The sequence below is a fragment of the Micromys minutus genome, assembly GCF_963924665.1.
Source record: "Micromys minutus genome assembly, chromosome: 8".
NCBI lineage: Eukaryota > Metazoa > Chordata > Mammalia > Rodentia > Muridae > Micromys > Micromys minutus.
Window position 1 is genome coordinate 29,282,576 of NC_137977.1, and position 24,553 is coordinate 29,307,128.

The window sequence follows — 24,553 nt, forward strand, 5'->3', positions numbered from 1 at the left end:
CTTCTTAACCATATCACTCTCTTCATTGTTTCTGTGGCTACCCCTTGGGGTCATCCTCCTCACAGCAGTGAATGATCTCCACCCAGAACTCAGATCAGCTCACAGTGTTCAGCCAGCCATTGCTGGCAAGGTTTCCTCTGCACCCGCGTGCTTCACACTCAAACAGGGGGCTTCCCCTTCTCAGAACGATCGACCCGGCGATGACTCCCAAATTGGCTTAACACTTGTGATTTCTTTACTCCCAAGTGTTAAATGAGATGGACCCCTTCCAGGACACCCCTCCTCCCGAATGTCAGAGGCCAGGACACCTCACCCCCATGGCCGTCGTGGCGATACTCACACTTGGTGTGTCTGTCACACAGCGCTGACGCCCGCATGTCACACAGCCGGATTGTCCCCTTGCTGCTGCTGTATACAAAGGTGTTGCAGTGGTGGGGGTGGAACTCAGCGGCTGTGATCACCTCTGTCAGCTCCTCCATGTTGGCTGGCTTGATGTCTACAATATCTGGCACAGACGAGTCAAGGAAGGACCAGGAGATGGGGGCAGAACTTGGGGCATCAGCAGCTCCTGCTATGAACATTCTGTGAGCTTTTGCTACACACAGAGGATCTCCCTGGCAGGCTGTTGGCAGAAGGGCAGGCAGTAGTGATTTCTGGCAGCTGGGGCTCAGGGGCTTTAAGAAAAGGGATTGCTCAGTAGTCAGAATTAGAACATAGGTTTAAGATGGGTGTGGTGGTTCATGAGTCTAACTACTCAACTCAGGAAGCTGAGGCAGGAGGATTGCTATAAGTTCAAGAACAGTCTGGGCTAAACTATGAAGCTGTGTCTCAATGAACTTACGTTTCGTTTCCTGGCTCCTCAGCTCAGTTTCATCTTCTGTGGCATGTAGAAGACAAACGGAATCTTGCCCATGAGATCACTGAAGAGTCTGTGGCACTCTATGGGCAGCTAGGCCCACTCTAGCCAGACTACTCAATTTGAATTCTTACTGGGATTCCTGAGCTGATAAATTTCATCTGTAGCAGGCTGCACATCCTTTGCCATGAACTATCTGTATAACAGCAGCAGCAGCTGCTCAATGAGGGTTTGTTTATTGAAGGCTTCTCAGTTGCATATTCTGAACTTCTCCTTTAATCCTTAGACCATCACTGTGACTAACACCCTTTACAGCCATTTTCAGGGGTGGGAGTGGAAGCTCAGTGAACAGTCAAGAAGTTTCCCAAGAGACATGGCTAATGGACTGGGGAGATACTCAGTAGGTCAAGGTGCTCTGACCTCAGGTTCATTTCAGGTACCTACGTCGTAGAAGACAACCAACTTCTACAAACTGTCTTTTGATTTCTACATATGTGCTGAGGAACACATTCACCTACATACAAACACATACACACTGCACATACCACACACACACACACACACACACACACACACACACACTGCACACACACCACACATACACACTGCACACACCACACACACCACACACACACCACACATACACACTGCACACACCACACACACTACACATACACACTGCACACACCACACACACACCACACATACACACTGCACACACCACACGCACCACACATACACACTGCACACACACACACACACACATACACACACTGCACACACCACACACACTGCACACACACCACACACTACATACACAGACCATACACACACACACACACACACCACACACACACACCGCACACACACACAACACACATACACACATTCATACCACATACTACATATACACACATTACACACATACATACCACACCACACACACCACACACATAGACACACACACACATACCACACACATTTCATCAAACACAGCTAGTGAGTGGCAATACTGATCACTTCAGGTGCAAAGCCTAGGCGGTCTCACAAAGCCCAGTTTCCCTTCTTTAGGATATTCAGGCTGTCTAGTCCCCATAAGCTGTGATTTACTAAGGCTGAGAGTTTGTGTGGGAGCTTAAGTATTGGAAAGAAACCACCTATGTGATGTAAGAAAATTTAAAATCATGTTGAATATACACAGTTTTAGCCTCCAGGTTTCCACCGTCCGAACATGTTCTTTTGCCATAAAAAATTGTGTGTGTGTGTGTATGTGATATACATATTATATGTGTATGTGCATGTGTTCATATGCACATATGTATTTTCTTATATATCAGAATGAAAAATCTAGACTTTTGTTTATAAAATTAAATTCGGTGGAAATAAAAACAAACTCTCTCTAAAGGCTAGTGATCAGAAGTGAAGGAATTGGCTTCTAAACGCCTCAGTACACCCTACCAAACGTTTGAGAGGCTCCTGCCTGGAGCTGCAGTTCAGTCTGGGGACCAGCTGCACTTTGTCATGTAAATGATGGGTACAGCACAGCTGAGCAAGGGGACCTGCATGGCCCTGACTCCACATCTGCCACCTTTGCGACGTTTGCCCCCGTGTGCATCACTTTTCCCATCACCCAAGCAGTACGATAGCATCCCCAACACGATGGGTTTAATTGTCTACGTGAAAACCAACACACAGTGACTAAAACCAAAATGTATGGACCAGGAATCAGGTGGATGGGGACAGATGTGCTCATACTTTGAGCCCTATTAGCACCAAGTAGGTAGTCACGCACTAACAGATATGGACATATACTAGCAAGTGCTGTCTAGACTCCTGCTAGGTCTGTTGCCACATGATTTGCTACAATGACTTTGCACCAGCCTATGCCTCTTCCTATTTGATTATCTCTTAGGCACCCCATTGTGTTCTTTCTAAAACTAGTTTGAGCCTCTGCTAATGTTGCCTCTTGGCACACTTTCATCTACAAAAACCAGATGCAAAGATTTACTTGGTTGCATGGGGCATGTGCACTCTTGGATTCATGCAAAAATACCTCTCAACTCAGCATCTGCATTTGGGGTATACACCCGGAGCACAAACACAGTGCCAAAGACTGCAGCCCTGATGTGCTTTCTGGAGGCTGACCTGTGCCTTAGGCTTGGTGGGTATGGCACTGGGTAGGGCAAGCAGAGGTTCCTATTGGCTGCTGTCAAATTCCATCAGAAAGTAGCTCCATACCCTACCGGGCCAGCAAGCATGTTTTCCTCTTCCCAAAATAAGAAGAGAAAATCTGGTGTCAGCTTTCTCTGCCTCTACCAGTATAGCTCAGCAAACAAGCTGAGCTGGAAGGGATCTTTGTCGTGTGGGAGAGGAGGTGATACAGACACAGTTTTTTATTTCTACCTAAAAATAAAGTCCCAAAGTCAGAAGATGTGCAAACAAAGAGCCTAAGTGTATCTGTGCCTCCAGGAGCATCCTCCCACAACCAAAAACACCTTCCTGGAGCAGCTCCCGGTGGATCTGCCCCGCCCACTGTCTCTAGATCCATCCTGCCTCCCACCCACTTTCATCTGAAGCTATTTGATTCTTCTCCAAGATCTGAGTCTCCCTCTGATCCCAGAGCTCCAGTTTGACTCAGGTTAGGCCAAGGGAAGAAGCCATGATTCTATCCCGTTTTAGCATGGCCACAAATAGCTGGTGTCTACCAAGTGTCGAGACGGTCTGAACTTCACATCTTCCAGGCTCATCTGTCCTTCATTTCAGACAGATGGAGGCAGTGCCATTAATAGTCCTATTTACATCTGGGAAATAGAGTGAAATGTTTTTTTTCCCTCATTTCTAACCAGGAAAAGCTTCTGAGTCTTAAATTTTCTTCTTTGCCATTTTCATCAATTACATTCTGATTATTCTTGACCTCACCGTCCTTTGACTCCCTTCTCCCATCAACCCCTCATCAATTCTATAAGTTTATTTTCTATATTCATGTGCTTTTTTTCACTGCTTACCCTTTCAGGCCCAACGAGTTCAACCAGGACCATCGGTGTGACTGTGGCTTTACATCATTTATTTATTCTGAATGTGCCAAAGTGCACACAGGACATGCCGGTGGTGTTGGTTTTCTCTTCCTACTGTGTGGGACCTGGGGATTGAACTCAGGTTGTCAGTATTGGTGGCAAGAGATTTTACTTGCTGAGACAGCTTGCCGACCTCTGAGATAAACTCCTTAGGGTCCTGTGACTGCATAAGGCAGAGCTGGGATTGGCATCCAAGCTTGGGCAAGGTTCTCTCACATGCAGTCACCTGCATTTTACAAAAGAGGCCTCATCAGGCCAGTTTCCCTGAGTGGTTTTGCCTGTCTCTAGTGAACGATGACTGGCTTACCGTAGAGGGCTCCATCTTCTTCCCATCATGCCCCTGAAAACTATAAGGCCGTGATGGTATTTTTCTAGAACCAGATTTTCTATGTCCTATGATATATTTTTCTTGAACTAGAAGTTGGGACAAAAACTTGACAAGGGCATTCTTATCTTATTTCTTTAGGGAAGACTTTGATGAATTCTAGAAGCACATGTGAGAGTCTAGTTGGCCAAAATTTGATGCCTTCCGAGGAAGACAGGAAAGAATGCACAATAATGCCCAGAAATCCATTCTGAGCCATTATTCTCTTAGGTTCCAAAGGGAGGCGTGTGGCTTCAGCACACACTTCCCCTTGCATATTGGGATGGAGGGGGAAAGGGGCTAAGCAACACAGGTGCCCTGCATTACTGGAAAACAGAATGATGTCTTTTGACAATTTCTCCTCTCCATCTGATCCTTTTGAGCACCCCATCTAAATCATTTCCCTGTTGTTTCAAAGAAATAAACAGCAAAAGACATCACCGGGCTTATGACTAATATACAATCCAGACAGCAAACAGATTGCCATTAAATTAACCCTGGGGCCTGACAGATCTGTTCTTTTTGACCCCAATTGCTTATTAATGCTAAACCCAGGCAAATTACCTCTGCTAACAAAAGGGGTTAATCTGGCTCACCAGGGGGACTCTAGAGAGAGCTCTGAGGATGAGAAGGGGCACAGCCAGCCCAGCAGCTGAGCTTCATCCTTGCAAGGCAAAGGCAGGAAGGTGAGGGCACTGCTGTGCCAGGCTGTTGCCTAAGGCATCCTTGAAAATAATAATTGAAGACACTGGGAGGTCACCCCTTCAGGGATTTGCTTCAAACAAATAAGTAGCCCATACCATAAATTACATCAGTAGTAGGATGAGGGGTGGAGAAGACCAGGGCGGGGTGGCGAAGGGAGTGGGAGGCCTTTCAAAGTCATTTACACCATCTAAGTTTGGAAGACCCAAGCTTTCTATGACTATCACTCCCCTGCTTCCAGCCAGGGGCAAGATTATAAAAGATTGACAGCCACCTAAATAAATATATGGAAACATTGGGTAAAGTGAACTTTCAAAATATCATGTCATTCAATTCTTTTTGCAGTGAAGGGAGTATGGAAAAAATACGCACTCTGTGCAAAATTCTAATTCTGGGGACGTAGTACCATTGAAGCCTATACCTCAAAGCGATGAGCTTAAAGGCAGGTGAGCCGTGGAGCTGCGTGTGATGGTTCTGGGAGGGCGCATCTGTGAAAGGGTTTTCTTTCAGCTATGCACACCATCTCCACATCTTCACTGGATGAGGCAGTATTTTAGAGTATAATGATATTTAAGACAGATTTTATGTTTATCGTATATTATTTCAGGTGAGAAAAATTAGTCACAAAATAGATTCTACAGCCTGGGGATTCAGGAAAATATGATGAATGAGAACAAGGGAGACAGACAGAAATGCAGCCACATCTTGCAGAGAGAACAGATTCCCAAAGGTAGTGTATATGTCAACTTCGAATAACTGGAGTCCACTGATCTGCTTGTGCCATGATGCTCCTGGAGAAGGAACAGTTAGCTATTGGTCTTTCTGGTACGGTGGATATGCCAAAGCAGAGAAATCTTAATCTACAGGGTCTATATTAGGGGAACTGTGTTGGACAGATAAGGTAGATCAGTTATATTAGGCAGTGGTCACTGAAAAGCAGAAGAGAGGGTCTCTCTCTCTCTCTCTCTCTCTCTCTCTTTCTCTCTCTCTCTCTCTCTTCTGTGTGTCTCTCTGTGTGTGTGTGTGTGTGTGTGTGTGTGTGTGTGTGTGTGTGTGGTAGGGTGTGAGAGGTGGAATACCCCAGAATAAATAGAAGAAAAGCCCCTTATAAATAAGGATTTTGAATTTCTCACCCCCCCCCCACTCTCTTCTTTTTTTCCAACCACTATGGCTGAATTATCAGGCCTTCTCACAACAGAGGGGCAAAATCAGAGGCACGAAGTTATTGGTTGTTTATTTTCATCATCCAAGATCTCTACAGTGAAAATGTCCTATTAAACCAAGAGGACAGCCAGCATTTAAACAACAGGAGCTTCTTGTTTAGAACATCCCTGAGAGCAGAGACAGGCCTCTTTGCTCAGTGGGGGAGAGTCCAAGACAACACTGAGATAGACACTGTAACTGTAACAAATGTGGCTGGGAGAGCTGGGTATGGTTTCCATCCCATTCTTATTTAGCCGAGAGAACTTGAGAAAGTCACTTTATCTCTCCAGGGTTCAATGCATTTGCCTTTAAATGAATAGAATCCCATTAACAGCCTCTAAGGATTTTAAGTTTCAGAAAAGATAATGGAGAAAAATTGCTTAAATCATTTTCATATTAGACAAAAATCCTATCTTCTGGAGCAAGTTCATGTATCCAAGGAAACCATTTCCACGCAGTGTCTTGGGGTCAAAGTGGCTGTCCACACCACTCTGATTCATTGTGCTGACTCTTCTGATACCGACAATTATTTTCCCCAAGTTCTAGCTAAGCCAGGAGGGATAAGAGAGTTGAGCAGGATCTGTGCAGGGCCATTACAAACATAGGCCATGCTATCTTTACTGGATGAAGTTACGTGAGTTCCAAAGCGGCAGAAGTAATCTACATGCTATAGATTCATAGCAGAGGTTTTCCTAATACTGAGACCCTTTAATACAGTTAGTTCCTCATGCTGTGGTGACCCCTAACCACACAGTTATTTTCCCACTATTTCATAACAGTAGTTTTGCTACTATTATGAGTCACAATGTGAATATCTGATATATGGCCACTGTGGGGGTTGTGACCCACAGGTTGAGAACTGCTGCTGTAGAAAACTCTGTCAGCTCTGAAGTGGAGAAATAGTTGCATGTTGGCCTCGAACTATGACTTATTACAGTTGGATTTCCTTTCGGGGACACACACTGCCATGAGATCTTTCTTTATTTTTTTTAAGGTTCAACTTTGATCCTTGGATATTAAGCAGTGATCACAAAGTACTCTTTTCTATTAGCCTAAAAAAACACTGGTAAGACATTGATGGTCTTTGAAGCATGCTTCAGGGAGTATGCACATCTTAGCAGCTTTAAAGCCAATATGCAAATATCCATGGAGTATTTGCCAAGTGCTAGGCTCAGGCTGAGGGGCTGACAGAGGTGCATTGATGTCATATTAAATCTACAGCATGCGTCACAAGACCGGCTGCAACATTCCTTATGACCGGGGAGCTCTCGAGAGGCCCATAACCACAAATTCTTCCTATGCACAAGTCAGAAGGGCCCAGATTGGCTTATAGAAAATTTCGGATCCAAGAGTCCATTCGTGTACTAAGCCTTACTGTCTATGCGTCCTGAAGGACACACGTAGGATATTATGTGTTTGATTGTGTTGGCGTGGTTGCATATAGATTTACTATAATTTGAAGAGAGGCTGTTAAAATTTTAATCCTCAAGTATAAGCAGTTATAAAATTTCAGATGATCTTGAACATAGAAATTCATGTATAAAGAAAGGAAGAGTATCTAGGTGTGGTAGCATATATCCATAATCATGGCTCCCAGGAGGCCAAAGCACTTAGACACTGAGTTCCAGGACAGCTTAGGCTATACAGTGGGACCTTGTCTCAATAGAATGGAACAGAGTAGAATAGAAAGAAAAGATGGAGAAACTACAAGAGATTGTATTTATCTGTAACATATTTGGTGCTTAATTCAGGTTCTCCAATCATTACATTTGTCTTTCATCAAAGCTACATGTTTGTCCCTTTCTGTTTCCATTTGCTCTGATGACTTGGTGCCATGCTACAGTTGTTAAGCTGACCTTGGGATTCCCTTTCTCTTGTTTCAGATTAGGCCCAGCTATAAGGAATATTATCTTCAGAAAGTTTCAGGACAAAAGAGAATAAAGTGGTACATACAGATTCAGTTGCTCACCCACTTACCCTCCTCCGTGTAGCCATGGAGGGATTTTACAGATACAATTAAAGACCTCCTAATCAGCCGAATCTACCTTAATAAAAAAGGTGGTTCTATCTGGAGAGCATTTTATTTATTTATTTATTTATTTATTTATTTATTTATTTATTCTCGAGACAGGGTTTTCTATGTAGTCTTCAAACTGGCTATCTTGAAACTCACTTTGCAGACAAAACTGGCTTCAAATTCAGACATTCTCTTGCCTCTGCTTTCCAGATCAAACGTGTTCACCACCGTGAATGGCCTACGTGAAGGATATTTAATAGCCCAGGCCTCACCTGGGGATAAGGCTCATTTGGTAGAATGCCTAGCCCTTCATGACCTAGGAGTGGCGTACAGGGAGGTAAAGGTAGAAGGATCAGAAGCTCAAGTCCATCCTTGGCTATAGAGCAAGGCCAGCTTGACCTACAGAAGACCTGTTAAGAGAAAGACCAGACATTCCCCGAGAGGTGGCAGATCTAAAATTTCTCTTGATTGCTCCTCCGCCTTCCTTCCTGACTGCGGTCTGTAATAACCTTCAACTCATGTCTGTGGGGTTTTACCTGCTTGCCGTTTTCCACCCATGAATCCATGTCTTGAAGGTTGTACTTGCCTGGCCAGCCATGTACTTACAAGGCCGATTCACTGGCATGGTCCATCACTAGGGTCCTAATCTCTCCTTCCCAGCTCAAATCTTTTTCTCTGCATTTACGTCAATTCCACTTTCCCAATCGAACCCTGACTGTCCTACTCACTACTTACAGAGCCACGGCATAGGGATGGAGGTCTGCTCCTGATATCATCTCAGTCTACATACGGCATAGGGATGGAGGTCTGCTCCTGATGTCATCTCAGTCTACATACGGCATAGGGATGGAGGTCTGCTCCTGATGTCATCTCAGTCTACATAGCAAGTGCTCAGGGTTGCTTATGGCTTTTGCTCGACTCATTCTTGTGATTTGGGGATCTCTTCTAAGCTTCTTTTCATTTTCAAGAGCAGAAAACCCATGGAAGGAAAACCTTTTATGGATGCTTTCAATGTTGTTTTGGGTGATGTCTCAGCACATGCAGGCTATGTGCTGGCTTGTCATTGGAGGGATGCTCTTCAGGGCAGTGATATAACTCAATAGTAAAACATTTACCTAGAATGTATTAGGCTTGATCCCAGCACTAGAAAAAGAAAAGGTGTGATATTATTTTATATGAGATGCCAGCCTAAAATTGATTTGTGCCTTTGCTCCCATGGTGGGATGAAAGACATCTTAAGAAGCAAGGAAAAGTGTGTATCAGGCAGCCATGTCTTCCCCCTTGGACTTGTCTGATTCGGACCCATTAGCATAAAGGGAGGTAACTAATCTGTGGTGCTACCAAGGGCTGTACTAGAGGCTAGAAAATCAAAGATCTGAGACTAGGTGCACCCTGGGTGGGGCAGAGTGACAAAGGAAGCCACCTTACAAGGTCCTAGGAGCAAGGTCAAAATATCCAGGTTTTTGTTTGTTTTAGAGGCATCCAGACTTGGAGACACCCAGAGACAGAATTTATACAAGAAGCAGCCTCACCTAAGCTTCCAGCCTTGCTCCAGGACGGCAGCCTGCTCAGAATTCCTCCCTCTCCGGCTTCCTTTGTGTGCACTAGGCCAGTATCTTCACACCTCTTTGCCAAAGTCAGCAAAAAGTTAGTCTTCCTCTGGATATCTCAATTCAATAATCAGTTCCTCAGCAAAAAAAAATTTCCATATTCCCTGGTCCAAAACACGTCTTTAAAAATACATTCAAAGAACTAGATGTTTTTTCCTTAAAGAGCTTGTCTTGGTTCCCAGAGAAACACTCACTGGGGTTAGTATTTGTAGTACACCATTCTGAAAATGCAATTTTGTTTCCTTCTCTTTCTGTCATAATCAGACTTAGTGCAGTGCACTTGGCCCCAGTGACTGCGATTTATATAAAAATTATTAACCTAAAAATGCGCTACTACGGTCCTGATGCATTAAGATAGTTCTGTTTTCTTTAAGATAGGGCCTGTTATACAGGATGATCTGGCTGGCTTTGGATAAAGGACAGGTGGTCAGGTACCCGAAGGTTGAGGGTTGGTATGCTGTTACCCGGTGCTAAATGTGAGAAACTGAACCTCAGGGACTCTTGTGTATATATGCTGATTAGAATATAATAAGCAACATTGTATAATATCATCCAACTCTAGAGCCAAAGGAGGAGTCTAGAATGGAAAGTGTGATCCAGGCAATGAATTCAATAAAGCAGAAACCCCTGATCAACTTCCCAGTTTTCTTATACCTTTGACAAGTGTGATTTTATCAGCCATTGTTATACCGAACATTTACTTAGTGAGATATTTCTCTAATCTGTGTGTGTGTGTGTGAGACACACACACACACATACACACACACACACACACACACACACACACACAGAGAGAGAGAGAGAGAGAGAGAGAGAGAATGTCAGACTATCTCACAAGCCTGTGACTGAGTTCTTCCTTATGAAGGATGAAGTGGAAAATGGGGGTCTGGGTGGATAAAAAGCATGTTGTGAAGATGCTCATAGTCAGAAAGTCATGATCCTGGGTGCAACTCCTATCCTTGTTAGACTCCAAATCCCAAGCTGTCTGCTATGATGTCAGTGTTGTCCTTGCTTTTGCCCAACCAGGCTTCCTTTCTACTTGTCTCATTGAGTTAATTCTTAATGTGTGCTTTGCAATTTAAGTGGGAATATTAGTGTCTGTGAACTCACGGGATTTGTGTTTGCTTCCACTTGGTATAACCAACACACGATTATGAAGACAGTCCAGACATTGCTTGGAAGGATCTTGCTTGTTACTTCAGTGGCTCTCCCAGCATGCTTTGCAGGTGTGCCCAACCATGCTCCAGTCTCTTTGGTAGATAAAAGGCTTAACAGAAGAATGTACTAAATAGGTGGCATTTAAGAGAAGGGTTGTTTCTGATACTTTTTTGAGGCTGTTGTGGAAAGGGCTGCTACCTTCTCTAGAAGTGGCTACACTTCAGTGCTGAGAGGCAAAAGGGCTCTAGTTTGCATAGCTTTCCTGCCCGGGGCAGTTTGGCTGAAAGGCATTCTATAGGTATCAGTTATTGTTACCCACATGATGACAGTGATTATTTTACATATGGCAGCTTTAAGGGTGAGCGCTATGGTCTCATTTGTATGCTAGCATCTGGCAGGCTGTCACACATCTGCAGAAGATCACCTAAACGGCACTATTAATATGTCCCCTTTGCATTCTCCCCAAGGCATCTGTCTCCCCAAATGCCTGAGAAAGTTTCTTTCCCTCTTGAAAACCTGGAGGCAAAATTCAGAAAACATGCCACCTAGGCTGGGGAAGCATAAGCTCAGAGTGACAGCTGGCAGAGCTCCCACAAATCCCTGGCTCTTATAGAGGAGGGGGGAATAGATGTGAGGGGGGAGAGGGGTCTGCCATCTATACTCATTCTATCAGCAGCTGCCTTGCCAGGAAAAGCCTGCAGTCAGAGGCCTCCATTCCTAGGCCCACACAGTGTGCTATGGCCAGTCACAGACGCAATGGCCAGTTCTCAGTGTCTCCAGATGTGTCTCAGTGCCAGAACCAGGTTAGAGACACCTCCCCTGAGAAGCCTTCGGGAATTGCATGATGTCTTTGTGGTAGGAACTAAGTAGCTCTGTATTTTCGGTTTAAACATCCTTTCCATGCATATGTACGAGTTGCCTGCCTCTGTCTCTGTCTCTCTGTCTCTGCCTCTGTCTCTCCCTCCTCCCCCCCCCCACCGTGTGTGTGATAATGTGCAAAATGAAGGACAACCTCAGCTGTTGCTCTTCAAAGACAGGATCTCCCACTAGCTTGTAAACTTACCAATAGGCTTTGACCGCTGGAGAACAAGCCTGCTAGTATTACAAGAGTGTGCGTCAAATCTAGGTTACTTTTCTCCTGGATTCTGGGGATCAAACTCAGGTCCTCATGATTACCAAGCGAAAACTTTGCTGACTCGCCCCTTCCCCCAGCTTGTCTTTACCACTTTTCAAGTTAAATAGTCAAGTTCAGTTTTGTAGTGAAGAGGGTCCTGGAGCTCTCCTCTGACCAGTGACGATGATGTCACACTTGCTCCGGGCAGTAACTTTCACGTACAGAATGCGGAATTCACTGGAATGCAGCAAAACCGGGAAGCTAGTGGGAGTCTCTGGAGAGACAGTTGACTCAACTGAGGCTGGGATCAAGAACTCTGGGGACACATTTTCCGACAGAGGGTATTGTAGGTTCAAAAAGGAAAAACAACACTTAGCTGGAAATAGGAACAGGGTTTGCTGGCTGAAGCGGGGGTGGGGGGTGGGGTGGGGTGGGGTGGTGGTGGGGGGAGCAACAAGACAGGTGTCAGAGGGAGTCAGGGCCCAGATGGTGTGAAATCTTCTAGACCCAGGGAAACAATGGAGACTTTTCAGTGCCCTAGAAAGTTACTGGCCTGTTCGGTGCACAGCCAGAATGCCAAGTAGGTCACTTGGTAACTGACAGGCAGGGCATAAGTGAGGAAGGAGAGGAATCAGGCAGGGATCAGTAAGGAGAAGATGCCCCATGATGGCCCTGGTCAGTGAGTGTTGGGAAGAGCGTGGATGGCATCTCTTTAATTTAGAGGCAGTGAAGGCACAGAGCATGGATGTGTGGGCCCAGGAGGGTGGAAGCTAGCAACTGAAGGGCAGAATCTGTTGTTTGGAGCCGGTACCAGTTCTCAACTTACTGCCTGAGGGTTGAGACTATGAACTGAGTTGGAAATAGGAGTTAAGAGTCAGGAGTTAGGAAGGACTTGGCAGGCAGATGCTAGGGCGGTGGTTCTCACCCTGCCTAATGCTGCAACCCTTTAATACAGTTCCTCATGTTGTGGTGACCCCGACCATGGAATTATTTGTATTGCTACTTTATAACTGTAATTTCACTACCATTATGTAGTGTAAAGATCTGTGTTTTACAATGGTCTTTTGGGGGTTGTGGCCCAAAGATTGTGAGCAGCTGCTCTAGACATTCAGCGAACATCAGTTTTTGTTGTTAAATGCAAGGTCAATCTAATGAGGCCAGAAAGGTGGCCTTACACAGACACTCGGGAACCTTCTTTGCTTTTTCCAGTATTAGTAAAATGGAAGTAAAATGCTTATAGTTTTTGTTTTGTTTGAGATGCTGGAGATCAAACCTGGTATCTTATAGACAAGTACCTCTAATTCTCAGCCCCATTAGGGTCATTATGCTAAGAACAGCCTCTAGGGGCCCGTGGCAAGGTGATGTGGGAAGGGGTAACAGGCTACTGGTGTTGCAGCCTCTATGTAGAAATGCGGTGTGCCCATCCTGAAGATCTAGCTGTATAATTTCATGAGTCTACATATCATACTCCAGTAGAGAAATGGTACTTCAAGTTCACATGGGTTTGGGTCCCAGTAAGTGGCAGCAACCATTACTGTCACCACTACGACACAAAAGAAGCACTTTCTATACCCCTGGTACATATGCTCTACAGAGACTAATTCTGAACCTCTTAAGGAAGAAAGCAATTCTGAAAACACACCAGATCTTCATTAATGGTAAATTTATATCTATTTTTTGAGACAGGATCACAGTGTGCCCTAGCACATCTGTATGTGATGCTGAGGACTGAACTCATGCATACTACATGAGCATCCAACCACCTGAGGCTTGCTACGTGCCAGTCCAGCTCTAATTTTAATTCATGCCATAATGAATTAATGCCACCACGTGAATAAATGATTTTGAATTACATTCCAGAATTAGCCATACTGCCCTACCCACAATTTAAGATTTCCTTCATAGATGGCAGCCATTTTCATTTTGACAGTCCTTTCTTCTGTTTCTTTCTTCCCAGCCCACTCCTACCTGGATACCCATGAGTCAGACCAATGGGTTATTGGCTTGCAAGGAAAGGATACTAAAACTCTGATTGGTTATCTCAAAGTTCCACAGGTTAATCCTCAGGTCATCAGCAGACATGTAGGTCTCATAGTCGCTGTTGACAGATATGGAGTTGATGTGGTATGTGTGCGCATTGGCAAACACTCTTCGTGGGGTGGCCTCTACCATCAGGTCCATGGGTCTCAGGACAGGCACCTACATAGGAGAGAGGCACAGTGCTCAGAATGGACAGTTTTATTTTCCTCGTACAAAATGGGTTCGTGCTGTGTCCTTACGACCACACAGTAAATCACAACCCTGAAGCCAAGAGTTACTGTAACCTCACCACCACACAGTAAAACACAGCCATAATACCAAGAGTTACTGTATCCTTAGCACCATACAGTAAATCACAGCCATAATACCAAGAGTTACAGAAACCAGCTGCCATTCTTACCACATTCTGGGTCTTTCAATGATTGACGCCTGGTACCAGGACAACATTCAGTTTTTATAAACTTGGAACATTTCTCCAGTCCCTTGAGGGGACTTGGATCTTACTGCAGGGACATAGTCTTCAAAGCTCTCCCTCCCAGTCTGGTTCACAGTTTTTACATTTAATTATTTTTTGACAATTTTATACACAAGTCCTTTGTTTATATCATTTCTGCTCCTTCACCTCTCTCTACTCCCTCTCAAATTTATGATCTCTCCTTTCTTATTCCTACAAACACACAAATAGGTGTGCATATACATGCACAAATTTTCACAATGCAACCTTGAGTCTGTTTAGTGTTGTTCATGTGTATTCCCTTTCCTTCCTTCCTTCCTTCCTTCCTTCCTTCCTTCCTTCCTTCCTTCCTTCCTTTCCCCTTTCCTTTCTTCCTTCCTTAACCAGGAAGTCAATTTTAGGAAGGAAATTGTGGAAGAAGCTTAGGAACATGTCATTTAGCTCCACCCACTCTTTAAGCAACACCAACTGAGCATTGTACAAAGTCCCAAGGGCTCACCTGGTGAGCTCAGGACCCCTGCCTCATCATCATATGGCTGCTCTGGCTAGTGGTGAGGCTAGGGGTGAATTATCTCACACAACAATGCAGTGAGTGCTCAAAGGAGGAGGCATAGAGCCTAGGAGGTTTTGAGGGGCTTCTCGAGAGTGGGTGACTGTGGGGAGACATGAAAAATAAGTCGCCAGGCCAGCAGAAGGCAGGTCCTAGCCAGAGAAATGGGGCTGAAGTAGATGTGGTGATAGCCTATTGTGAGAGTAAAGATGATAGGGGTATATTGGGGGTGATCTGCAAGAAGGGGCTCTCCTTACATCAAAAAGAGGGGAAATGGGTTTGAGATGACCCAGACACGACCTCAGTCAAGTTTTCATTAGACCTTTCTGGAAGTGGAGATGAGTCGGGGGTCCAAGATTTAGGCATGCACGAGTGAACACCAACCAAGGGGTTTGTGTGAGTTGAGGCTTCACAACGGGTGGAGCTAAGCTTCCTCCACGAACTTGGCCCTGAAACAGTGACTGAAACATTTGTGTCTGGCCAGGAGTTCTGCACATAGAATCCCAGATAATTCTTTTGACAGATATAAGACAAGTAATGGCACAGAGTAGGACTACAAACAGAAAACAGAGAAGCCAAGTTACAGTCCCGAGATGGTCCAGAGAAGAGAAGACACAAGAGGAATTTGTTCTCAGGACCCATCTGACTTCAAAGCAAGCCTTCTTTCCTCATTTACACTAGGTATAAACATGGTACAGTGGAACTGATCAGTGCCTTATAAGTGATGTGAATAAACAACCGGGGTGGGGGGTTGGAGCAGGGAGACTACTGATGTCATATCATGCTGTTGGTCTGAAGCCTCCATAGGCACCACAGATTTTGACAGTAAGTGGATAGGTCATCTATCTTGCATGTCACATTTTTTACAGTCGCTCGTAAAGGTGCTTGCACTTGGAGCCTTTCAGTGTTGCTTCCTCTGCTCCCCAGAGATGCTTGAGTTCCACGGAGGCACCCAGGGTCCAGGGCAGTGAGATATGACAGATTTCCTTGCAATCCTTGACCTCTAACCTGGTCCTTCATGTCTATACTGGGTCTTCAGATCGCTTCTGTGGCTGTGTTCGATGCGGAAGGGAGCGTGACAACGAGATAAAGAGGCATTTCAAAGTGGTAGCTGCCAGCCCAAGGCTTCTGCCTAATGTGATGAGCCTGGTTGCTAATGCAGGCTGACATGACCCATGATGGGCTGTATAATGGGGAAAGGCTCTGAGCAGGTGTCTGGGGATAGAGCCTGATTCTTTGCATGGATAAGGTGTGTGTGTGTGTGTGTGTGTGTGTGTGTGTGTGTGTGTGTGTGTGTGCATGACTGTGTTTGGAAGGAGTCCCTGCATCATCCCTGTGTTCAGGTAAAGCCTTGTCCTGTAGTTCAGGAAAGACCAGATGGTTGGATCAGGCAGTCATGTTGGGACTGTGATTCCCACATGGTCTGATTATTCCTTCTGGGGCCATGGCAGGGAGAAGAGCAGGGCATGATTTCAAGAATGCCAGGCAATGTCTGGGCTTTCTTTAGAGAACATTGTTCTGGGAGCTTTCCTATGCTATGATCCAGCCATGGTATTTAGAGCCCAAAGTTTCAACTCCATTCCAGCTATGATCTCACTCAGTCTCCCTGGAGCCAGCCAGGCAGGGCTTGCTCCATTTGCCACCTTATGGGGAGGATGCAGCCTAGTGTCACAGAGAAAGCAGAAGAGAAAATGAGATCTTGATATATAGCCGAGGTTACCCTTGAACCTGTGACTCCCCATGCCTCCTTAGTCTCTGAATGCTAGAATCATGCACAAATGCCCAGCCAGACTGAAACCACTTAACTCAGCTGACGCCATTATCTGAGCCTCGCTGGAAGCATCTGAAGCTCTGTACCTATAGTGGCCCAAGCTGGGGTGCAGCAGTGTCCTCTCTGGGGCAACTCTCATCCCTCCGTCTCCTCTGCTCAGGTTCAGCATCTCCCTGAGGTCAGTTGTGCATAGGAGCATTCTCACATGTGTATGTGATACCGGGAGGGATCAACGCAATCCTGCTCTTCCTAGACACCTGGCATCCTGTTATTGTAGCCACTGATTGGTTCCTCCAGGGGAAAAGGACAACCAGAGTCTGACCTGCCATAGGCTTAGAGAAAGACACTCTCTTCAGTTCCCTTCTCCAGTGGTAGGTACCCTCTCAGACAGACCGTCCATGAACACACTGCTACCCACTGCCTGAAATGGTTTAAACACTTGAGCCAGTCATCAGTAAATTATCTTCATGGTTCCCAAGGGACAGATAAGAGAGCGGAGGTACAGAATGACTGAGGAGTTAATCTGAAGTCACACAGCTAGCCTGAGGCAGAGCCAATACACCTGCCCTCCTTGATGCAGGAGTCAGTTTGACAATCTATCCTCCTAGTTCTGTACCAGGCTGCAAAGATACTTGGGGAGGGGGTGAGCTGTACTGGAGCTCAGTGGGATTTATATCCCGAGGGACTTTGTATGTCCTAGGGAGCTGTAGGGAGACTCAGGAGTGGATGCTGACACAAGATGGACTGGAAGAAGTGGGGGTATAGGGGAAAGTGATGCTTCTGAGATTTGGACCAGTAACTTAATCATTCAGTCAACAAACTAGTAAATCCCTTCTCTGAATCAGGCATGTCCCTGGACATACACAGTCAACCTTGCTTCTGTGGAGTCAGACACACACACACACACACACACACACACACACACATACACACACACACACTCTTTCTCTCTCACTGTCTCTCTCTGTCTGTCTCTCTGTCTCTCTCTTTTTCTCTCTGTCTGTCTCTCACGCTATATGATATGGCACCTCCTCAGAATGTACTGTGTGAGCAGATGCTAGAAGGTCGTGAGGCAGAGATCCTGTTGATGCAGACGCATGGAGGCTGAAGCGCATGCACAGCATTAGGGAACAGTGAAACCAGAGAGGACACACTAAGCAGAGGAGAGCTGGAGAAGATGCCAGGGTCGGGACGAGGATGCTCTGGAGGCTGGGAGGAGCAGCCCACCCACACTGCCAAGGAGCCTCTGTTCTCACTATTAAAAACCCTTGAACAATATGGACGCTTGGCCAATTATCAAACCCACATGGGGGGTAGAGTCTGGCATGATGTACCCACTATTAAAGAGTAATTCAGTGTAACAAACCAAATCGAATATGTACAAAGACTGTCAAATAAAATAAGCCACTAACAAATTAAATTACTCTCCAGTTTTGGTGGGAAGAATGCCAGTTAGTCGTTTTTCATTTTAAAAATTATGCATCTTAATTCTATTTTTTTTTAAACATGAAAAGGAGCATTGAAAGGCCTCGTGTGGCAACTCTGATGTGGATTGTTTTGGGTGGCACGTCTCTCCTGCTCCTCAGAGAACTGATGGAGCATCAAGCCTTGCTCTGGTCAAAAAACCTCATTTCCTCTGTGGGGTGGTGGTGGATGGGTTGGGGAAACAGGAGAGACAGGTTGGCTTAGCTTATGAGAACATATCAGAGCTGTTGTTTCCAGAATGAAGCTGCCAATCAACAGCATCCCGCCAAAAACCCCCAAGGAATCCTATCCAAATAATATAATTTTTACATTTCCCCGATCACACCCTTCAACAGCCCCAATATGGCCCTAATTTCTTCTTTTACAGGCTTTGTCATATAGATTGAAATAAGCCTCAGAACAAAACCCCTTTGGACCAAGTCAGGTTTTGTGCTTCAGGATATTAAATAACATAATTATATTCTTTCATTTGACAAATACTTATTAAGTGCCAATCACTGCACCAGAAAATATGTGTACAGGGTGAGCAGAACAAATCATGCTGTGGAACTGAAAGTGTAAAGGAAAGAAAGACACTCATGTCTCGGGCAACTGTAATGTTATAGACAGTCCCTTCGTCCACATGAGAGAGAGGGAGAGAGAGGGAGGAAGGGAGAGAGAGAGAGAGAGAGAGAGAGAGAGAGAGAGAGAGAGAGAGAGAGAGAGAGAGACAGACAGACAGACAGACAGACAGACAGAAAGGGCCAATGTAGATTAGGGAATTAGGTAAGCTGTTTTGAACAAAGTGAAAACCCAGTTCTTAGGTCAGCTGCTCTTTGTGGGGCACAATGCTGCCTTTGGGTGATGTCTGCCGATGACTTTGGAGTAGCTGAGCAGATGCTGCTAAATGCTGCACAGAGTCCACAAGACTGTTGCAAGGATTACTCAGACTAAAATGTCAATGGTATGGAAGTAAAGAAGCTGGGCTATTAAGGAAGCCCTTCTGAGGTGGAGCATAAAGTGAGCAGACAGATGAAGACCTCTATCAGGCAGCAGAAAGTCCAGCCCAGGGCGGGGAATAAAAATCAGTGGGGATCCACATGCTTGGTAAGTGCAAAGCCCTGGCATCAATTTCCATAATATACATACATGTTCTGTACACACTTAACTTTTATTTATATCTACATTGATCACCTATCATTCATCCATGTCTATCTATCCATCTATCCATCATCCACCATCCATCCATTCATCCATCTATCCATCCATCATCCATCCATCAATCCATTCATTATCTACTTATCCATCCATCCATCCATCCATCCATCCATCCATCCATCCACCCATCCATTCATTATTTATCCATCCACATCCATCCATCCATCCATCCATCCATCCACCCATCCATTCATTATTTATCCATCCATCCATCCATCCATCTATCCATCCATCCATCTATCTATCTATCTATCTATTTATCCATCCATCCATTCATTCATTATCTATTTATTCATTTATCCACCCATCACTCATCCATTATCTATCTATCTATCTATCTATCTATCTATCTATCTGTCTGTCTGTCTGTCTGTCTGTCTGTCTGTCTGTCTGTCTATCTATCTATCTATCTATCTATCTATCTATCCATCTACCCATCTTATCTATCATCTTCATTTCTTAGAGAATTAACTCATATTGGCAGTAGTATGATAGATCACACATCCTCCCCACACAGTTCCTGGTATATATATATAAATGGAACTCAATGTACCACAGATAATTTTCACGCAGAATAACGTTTTCATATTCTCGGTGTCTGACTTCTAGCCTGTGTATGGAGAGAAGAGAAAAAACACCTTTCCCTCAGAAGATAACCTCGCCATCTAATTACCACTGTGAGCAGAAGCCCTTTTTGTTGCCAGTTCTGTGCTATTTTCCCCCAGACATTTCCATTCTCTGCCAGCATCTCTGCCTTTCAAAGCATGCTTCCCTGATCACTGCCTTCCCTGTTATTTCCCTCAATCTTACACATTGTGTAATTTCACACGAAGGAGGAAACATCCTGAAATGTTACACAGCAAGAGAATTCCAATTAACACATAACTGGGGAAGCTGTGGGTAGAAGAGGCAGCAGTGGGTAGGCAGAGGCAGTGGCTTTGTTTTGGAAGAGTTTGGTTACAAATAGTCACAGACACCTCATTTGCCTCTCACATACTATTGATGAAAGCATTTACAAAATTCAGTGACATCAGTTATTAGGATAAACATTCAATGAATATTTGGTGGTAATAGACCTTTAGCAGTGTTGTATTAACTGTTATTTATACTATAAAAATACACAGGATATAAATGCAAATTTGATACTAACAACGAATCTTTCCAGTGAAGTTTCCTGCTAAGTTATTTACACAAAGGAGGCCTATATGAAGAGAAAGATACCCTTATCAATGCCCTGAAAACAGGACCTTTCTTGGTTCAGTCAGAGCCCTTTGAAGCTGAGGTGTGACAGTTCTGTGTCCCACCTGCAGGTGGCGGTAGTGATCACTGGTGTCTTTCCCACAGGAACAAGTTAACTTTCAATGACCTTTCAAGGTTGAATGATCTGATTTCTGGACCTAGCTGCATACTCAAATCCAGTAAGCCCTCTTGTTTAAAACTGATGCATAGGCCTCACCAACAAGTAGTTAAGCCACGATGCCTGTGAAGTGAAACTCAAGGACTGGTATTTTGAAAACCAAATCAACCCCCCAAACCAGGTAATACCTTATACACACATATGTATGAAATTACCAAAGAACAAAGAAAAACCGAAAAGGAACTTTTGTTTGTTACATATAATGAATTCCTAAGAATCAGCAACAAAACAACTAACTCAGTAAAAATATAAATCAAAGATATAAACAGAAAATTCAGAGGTAGAGAGATTCAGACATTTATAGATATGCCGAGTTCACCAGCAAATTAAAAATCTTAGAAAACGTTTGGAAATGATGAGTTAGATTCCTTCTTAAATCGTCATTTCTAAAGCATCTGCTGTGGCAGTCCGTGTTCTGAGCTCACTACAGTTTTATGAGGAGGTTATTTGAGATACACACAACTTGTAACATTCAGACACTGGGAGGGGAGTGACGCTTAACAGGACCTATGTTGCCTCTCGCCTTTGAAAAGGTAAAGGCTGAGATGGCTGAGGTCACATCTCACACAGAGATTAGAGCAGCCGATCTCAATCTCTCTATTGCTGTGTGACTTTAATAGGCTTCGTCGTGTTGTGGTGAACCCCTCATTATTTTCATTGCTACATCATAACTAATTTTAGTACTGTTATCTATCACAATATAAATATCTGTGTTTGTGGATGGTCTTAGGCCACCTTTGTGATTGCTACCCACATGTTGAGAATCTCCCAGTTACAACCATAGCCACTGGCCAGGGGTGTAAGTCCTGCAACAACAACAACAACAACAACAAAAACGTCAGAAGTAGCTACTAAAAAAATGTAACTTTTAAGTGAGAGAGTTTTTTCTTCAATGTGAAAATGCCATTCAGAATTTGACAAGAAATGTCTGGGGATACTAGTTATCCATTGCTAGTTATGATTATATTGTATCAAAATTAGACTCCTTTGAAGGAGAGGCTGAATAAGTTACAGTATGCCTACTCTAGAAAGATTGCCATGTCAAAGATAAATTGGCTCAGAGGGATAGCTTAATTGTTAGATAGTGTGCCGTTCATATCAACATGTTCAGGGAGAAGCACAAAGAAGATATAGAAACATTCACACCCCAAACAGTAACATTCTTACCTTGGGTAGAGTCTTAATATGCTATTATCTGACTTGATGATATAAAAGCATTTTCCTTTTGTAACAAAAAGAAAAGGAATGGAGAAAAAGAGAACACAAGATTGAGGGTCAGGGAAGTGGGGTGCATCTGGGAGTCAAGGCAAGACTTGGGGATAAATATAAAAACAATCATAAGCATTGTATGAAACTTCCAAAGAATTAATACAATATGCAAAGGTATTTAAAACAGTACAAACGCAAACTGACTTTTCTATACATGCTTCTTGCTCCACTCCACTTAGCTTATTTTTCAGACATATACACTGACAAAAAGAATTTTGTAATATAATTACTATTTCCTTATGAACTGTCTAAAATTAGCAAACATTTAAGTGTTTCAACTTATTTGGTTGCCTTATTCATCAAATTTACACATTAGATTTTCTTAAAAAAAGGATAAAAATCACTGTATCTAGTATTTTACCAGGACAGCATTCATAGCCTTGTTCAGTCTGGCCTATTGCCCTAGTTACTGAGAGGCTGAGAGATAGGTGGTTACCCATGAGCATAATCAACAAAATGCAACTGCATTCATAAGGAACAGTTTGGCTACCAAGATGGTTCAGCAGCAAAAGATTTTTGCCACCATAGCTGAAGATCTGTTTGGTCCCTAATATCTACATGGTGGTGTGGAAGGAGAGAGAAGGGAGTAATTAAAGCTGTCCATGGACTTCCACATGTGTTCCTGCAGGTGTGTGAACACACACACACAAACACACACACACACACACACACACACACACACACACACACACACACACACCCTAAATTAACAAACAAATATAATGGCAATATATTTGCATTTGCCTTGTCCTGGGGAAAGCCAAGCCCTCTAGTGAGCATGGATCCCTATTCCTGTGAGGTAAGAGCTGCTTTCTGGATCTGTCAGCATCATTCCCACTGGGAGGATGCAGTAGGAGTGATGCTAAGCTGAAGACTAGAGGGACAAGATCCTCTCGTAGGTCATCAGTGCCCTTGGGCTTACTATCCACTTTTTTCTGTGGTCTTCCCATTCCATTTCCCTGGCTCTTCCCTACCTCATGACTCCCACTGTTACAGTTAATAGGGCATTCTTTATTCTGTGCATGCACCTCATCTCAGAGACAGTAATCTGGCAGCTGTGAGCATCCTAAGAAAACAGATCTCTAGTTTCCTTTTTTAACCCAGCATTTTCCTGGGTCACATCTTACTAATGATCATGGACAGCAAAACTAATTAGTCACTATTCCATAGGTAGAAATTATGTTTGGATGTTATTTACAAATCTTCTTCATGCAGTGAGTCCATGTAATTTTTCTCTCAATCATAGAAGTTCAGTGAGCCCTTTTCATGGAAATGACTCTCTCTCTCTACCCCGTTCTTTCTTTCTTTCTTTCTTTCTTTCTTTCTTTCTTTCTTTCTTTCTTTCTTTCTCTCCCTCTTTCTTTTTCTTTCTTTCTTTCTTTCTTTCTCTTTCTCTCTCTCTCTCTCTTTCTTTCTTTCCTCCTTCTTTCCTTCTTTCCTTCCTTCCTTCCTTCCTTCCTTTTCTTTCTTTCTTTCTTTCTTTCTTTCTTTCTTTCTTTCTTTCTTTCTTTCTCTCCCTCTTTCTCTTTCTTTCTTTCTTTCTTTCTTTCTTTCTTTCTCTCTCTTTCTCTCTCTTTCTTTCTTTCTTTCCTCCTTCTTTCCTTCTTTCCTTCCTTCCTTTCTTTCTTTCTTTCTTTCTTTCTTTCTTTCTTTCTTTCTTTCTTTCTTTCTGTTGTTCTTCTGGGGCTTGAACTCAGGACTTTGAGCATCCTAGGCAAGTGCTCTACCACTGAATTACACCCCCAGACATGTAACATTCTTTTTAAAATTAGACTATAAACCATACGAAGTAGGTAAATGGTGGGAAAAATAAAAAAGGGAGGAGGTTCCTCCTGGAAAATATAAGCTCATTTAATTACACATCTTGGAATAATGCACCGTTTTATTGTCTGCCAAGACCCTGAGATTGTCTGTCCTTTACACAGGCTGTTTCCACACCCTACATATGATCAGCTGATTTCTTTTCTCTGCACTCAATAATAGGCCTTGTACTTTAGTGTGGGTTCCATTCGTGTGGGTCCTGTGTCTGTTTCCTTCGAGGTTCCAGGTCACCATTTCCTGACTCATCTCCGACTCTTTGCCCTCTGATTTAGTGAAAGGTGATCAATAAAACAGGGTGGTGGCTCAGAGGCCATAGCTAGGCTTGATCATGGCCTGGAGACTCCCAGCATTATTTTTCTCTTCCCAAAGGAAAAGCATGAATTACTTTTTCAAAGGTGAAAGCTATTAGCCTCTTTGACAAAATGGAAAGCTCTGAACCTTCCAGAAAAAA

General features: G+C 43.9%; 1 protein-coding gene across 2 annotated transcripts in view; it reads right to left on the reverse strand.

Moving 5' to 3' along the window:
- Positions 1-24,553, reverse strand: part of PPP2R2B (protein phosphatase 2 regulatory subunit Bbeta) — a gene marked incomplete at both ends in the record, with an annotated part of 387,929 nt that overhangs the window by 46,815 nt on the left and 316,561 nt on the right. For both annotated transcript variants that reach the window (XM_080920409.1, XM_080920408.1), the window contains 2 exons: positions 341-505; positions 14,120-14,297. In XM_080920409.1, coding sequence (XP_080776535.1) covers positions 341-505; positions 14,120-14,297 — 343 coding nt within the window. The remainder of the gene's footprint in view (positions 1-340; positions 506-14,119; positions 14,298-24,553) is intronic.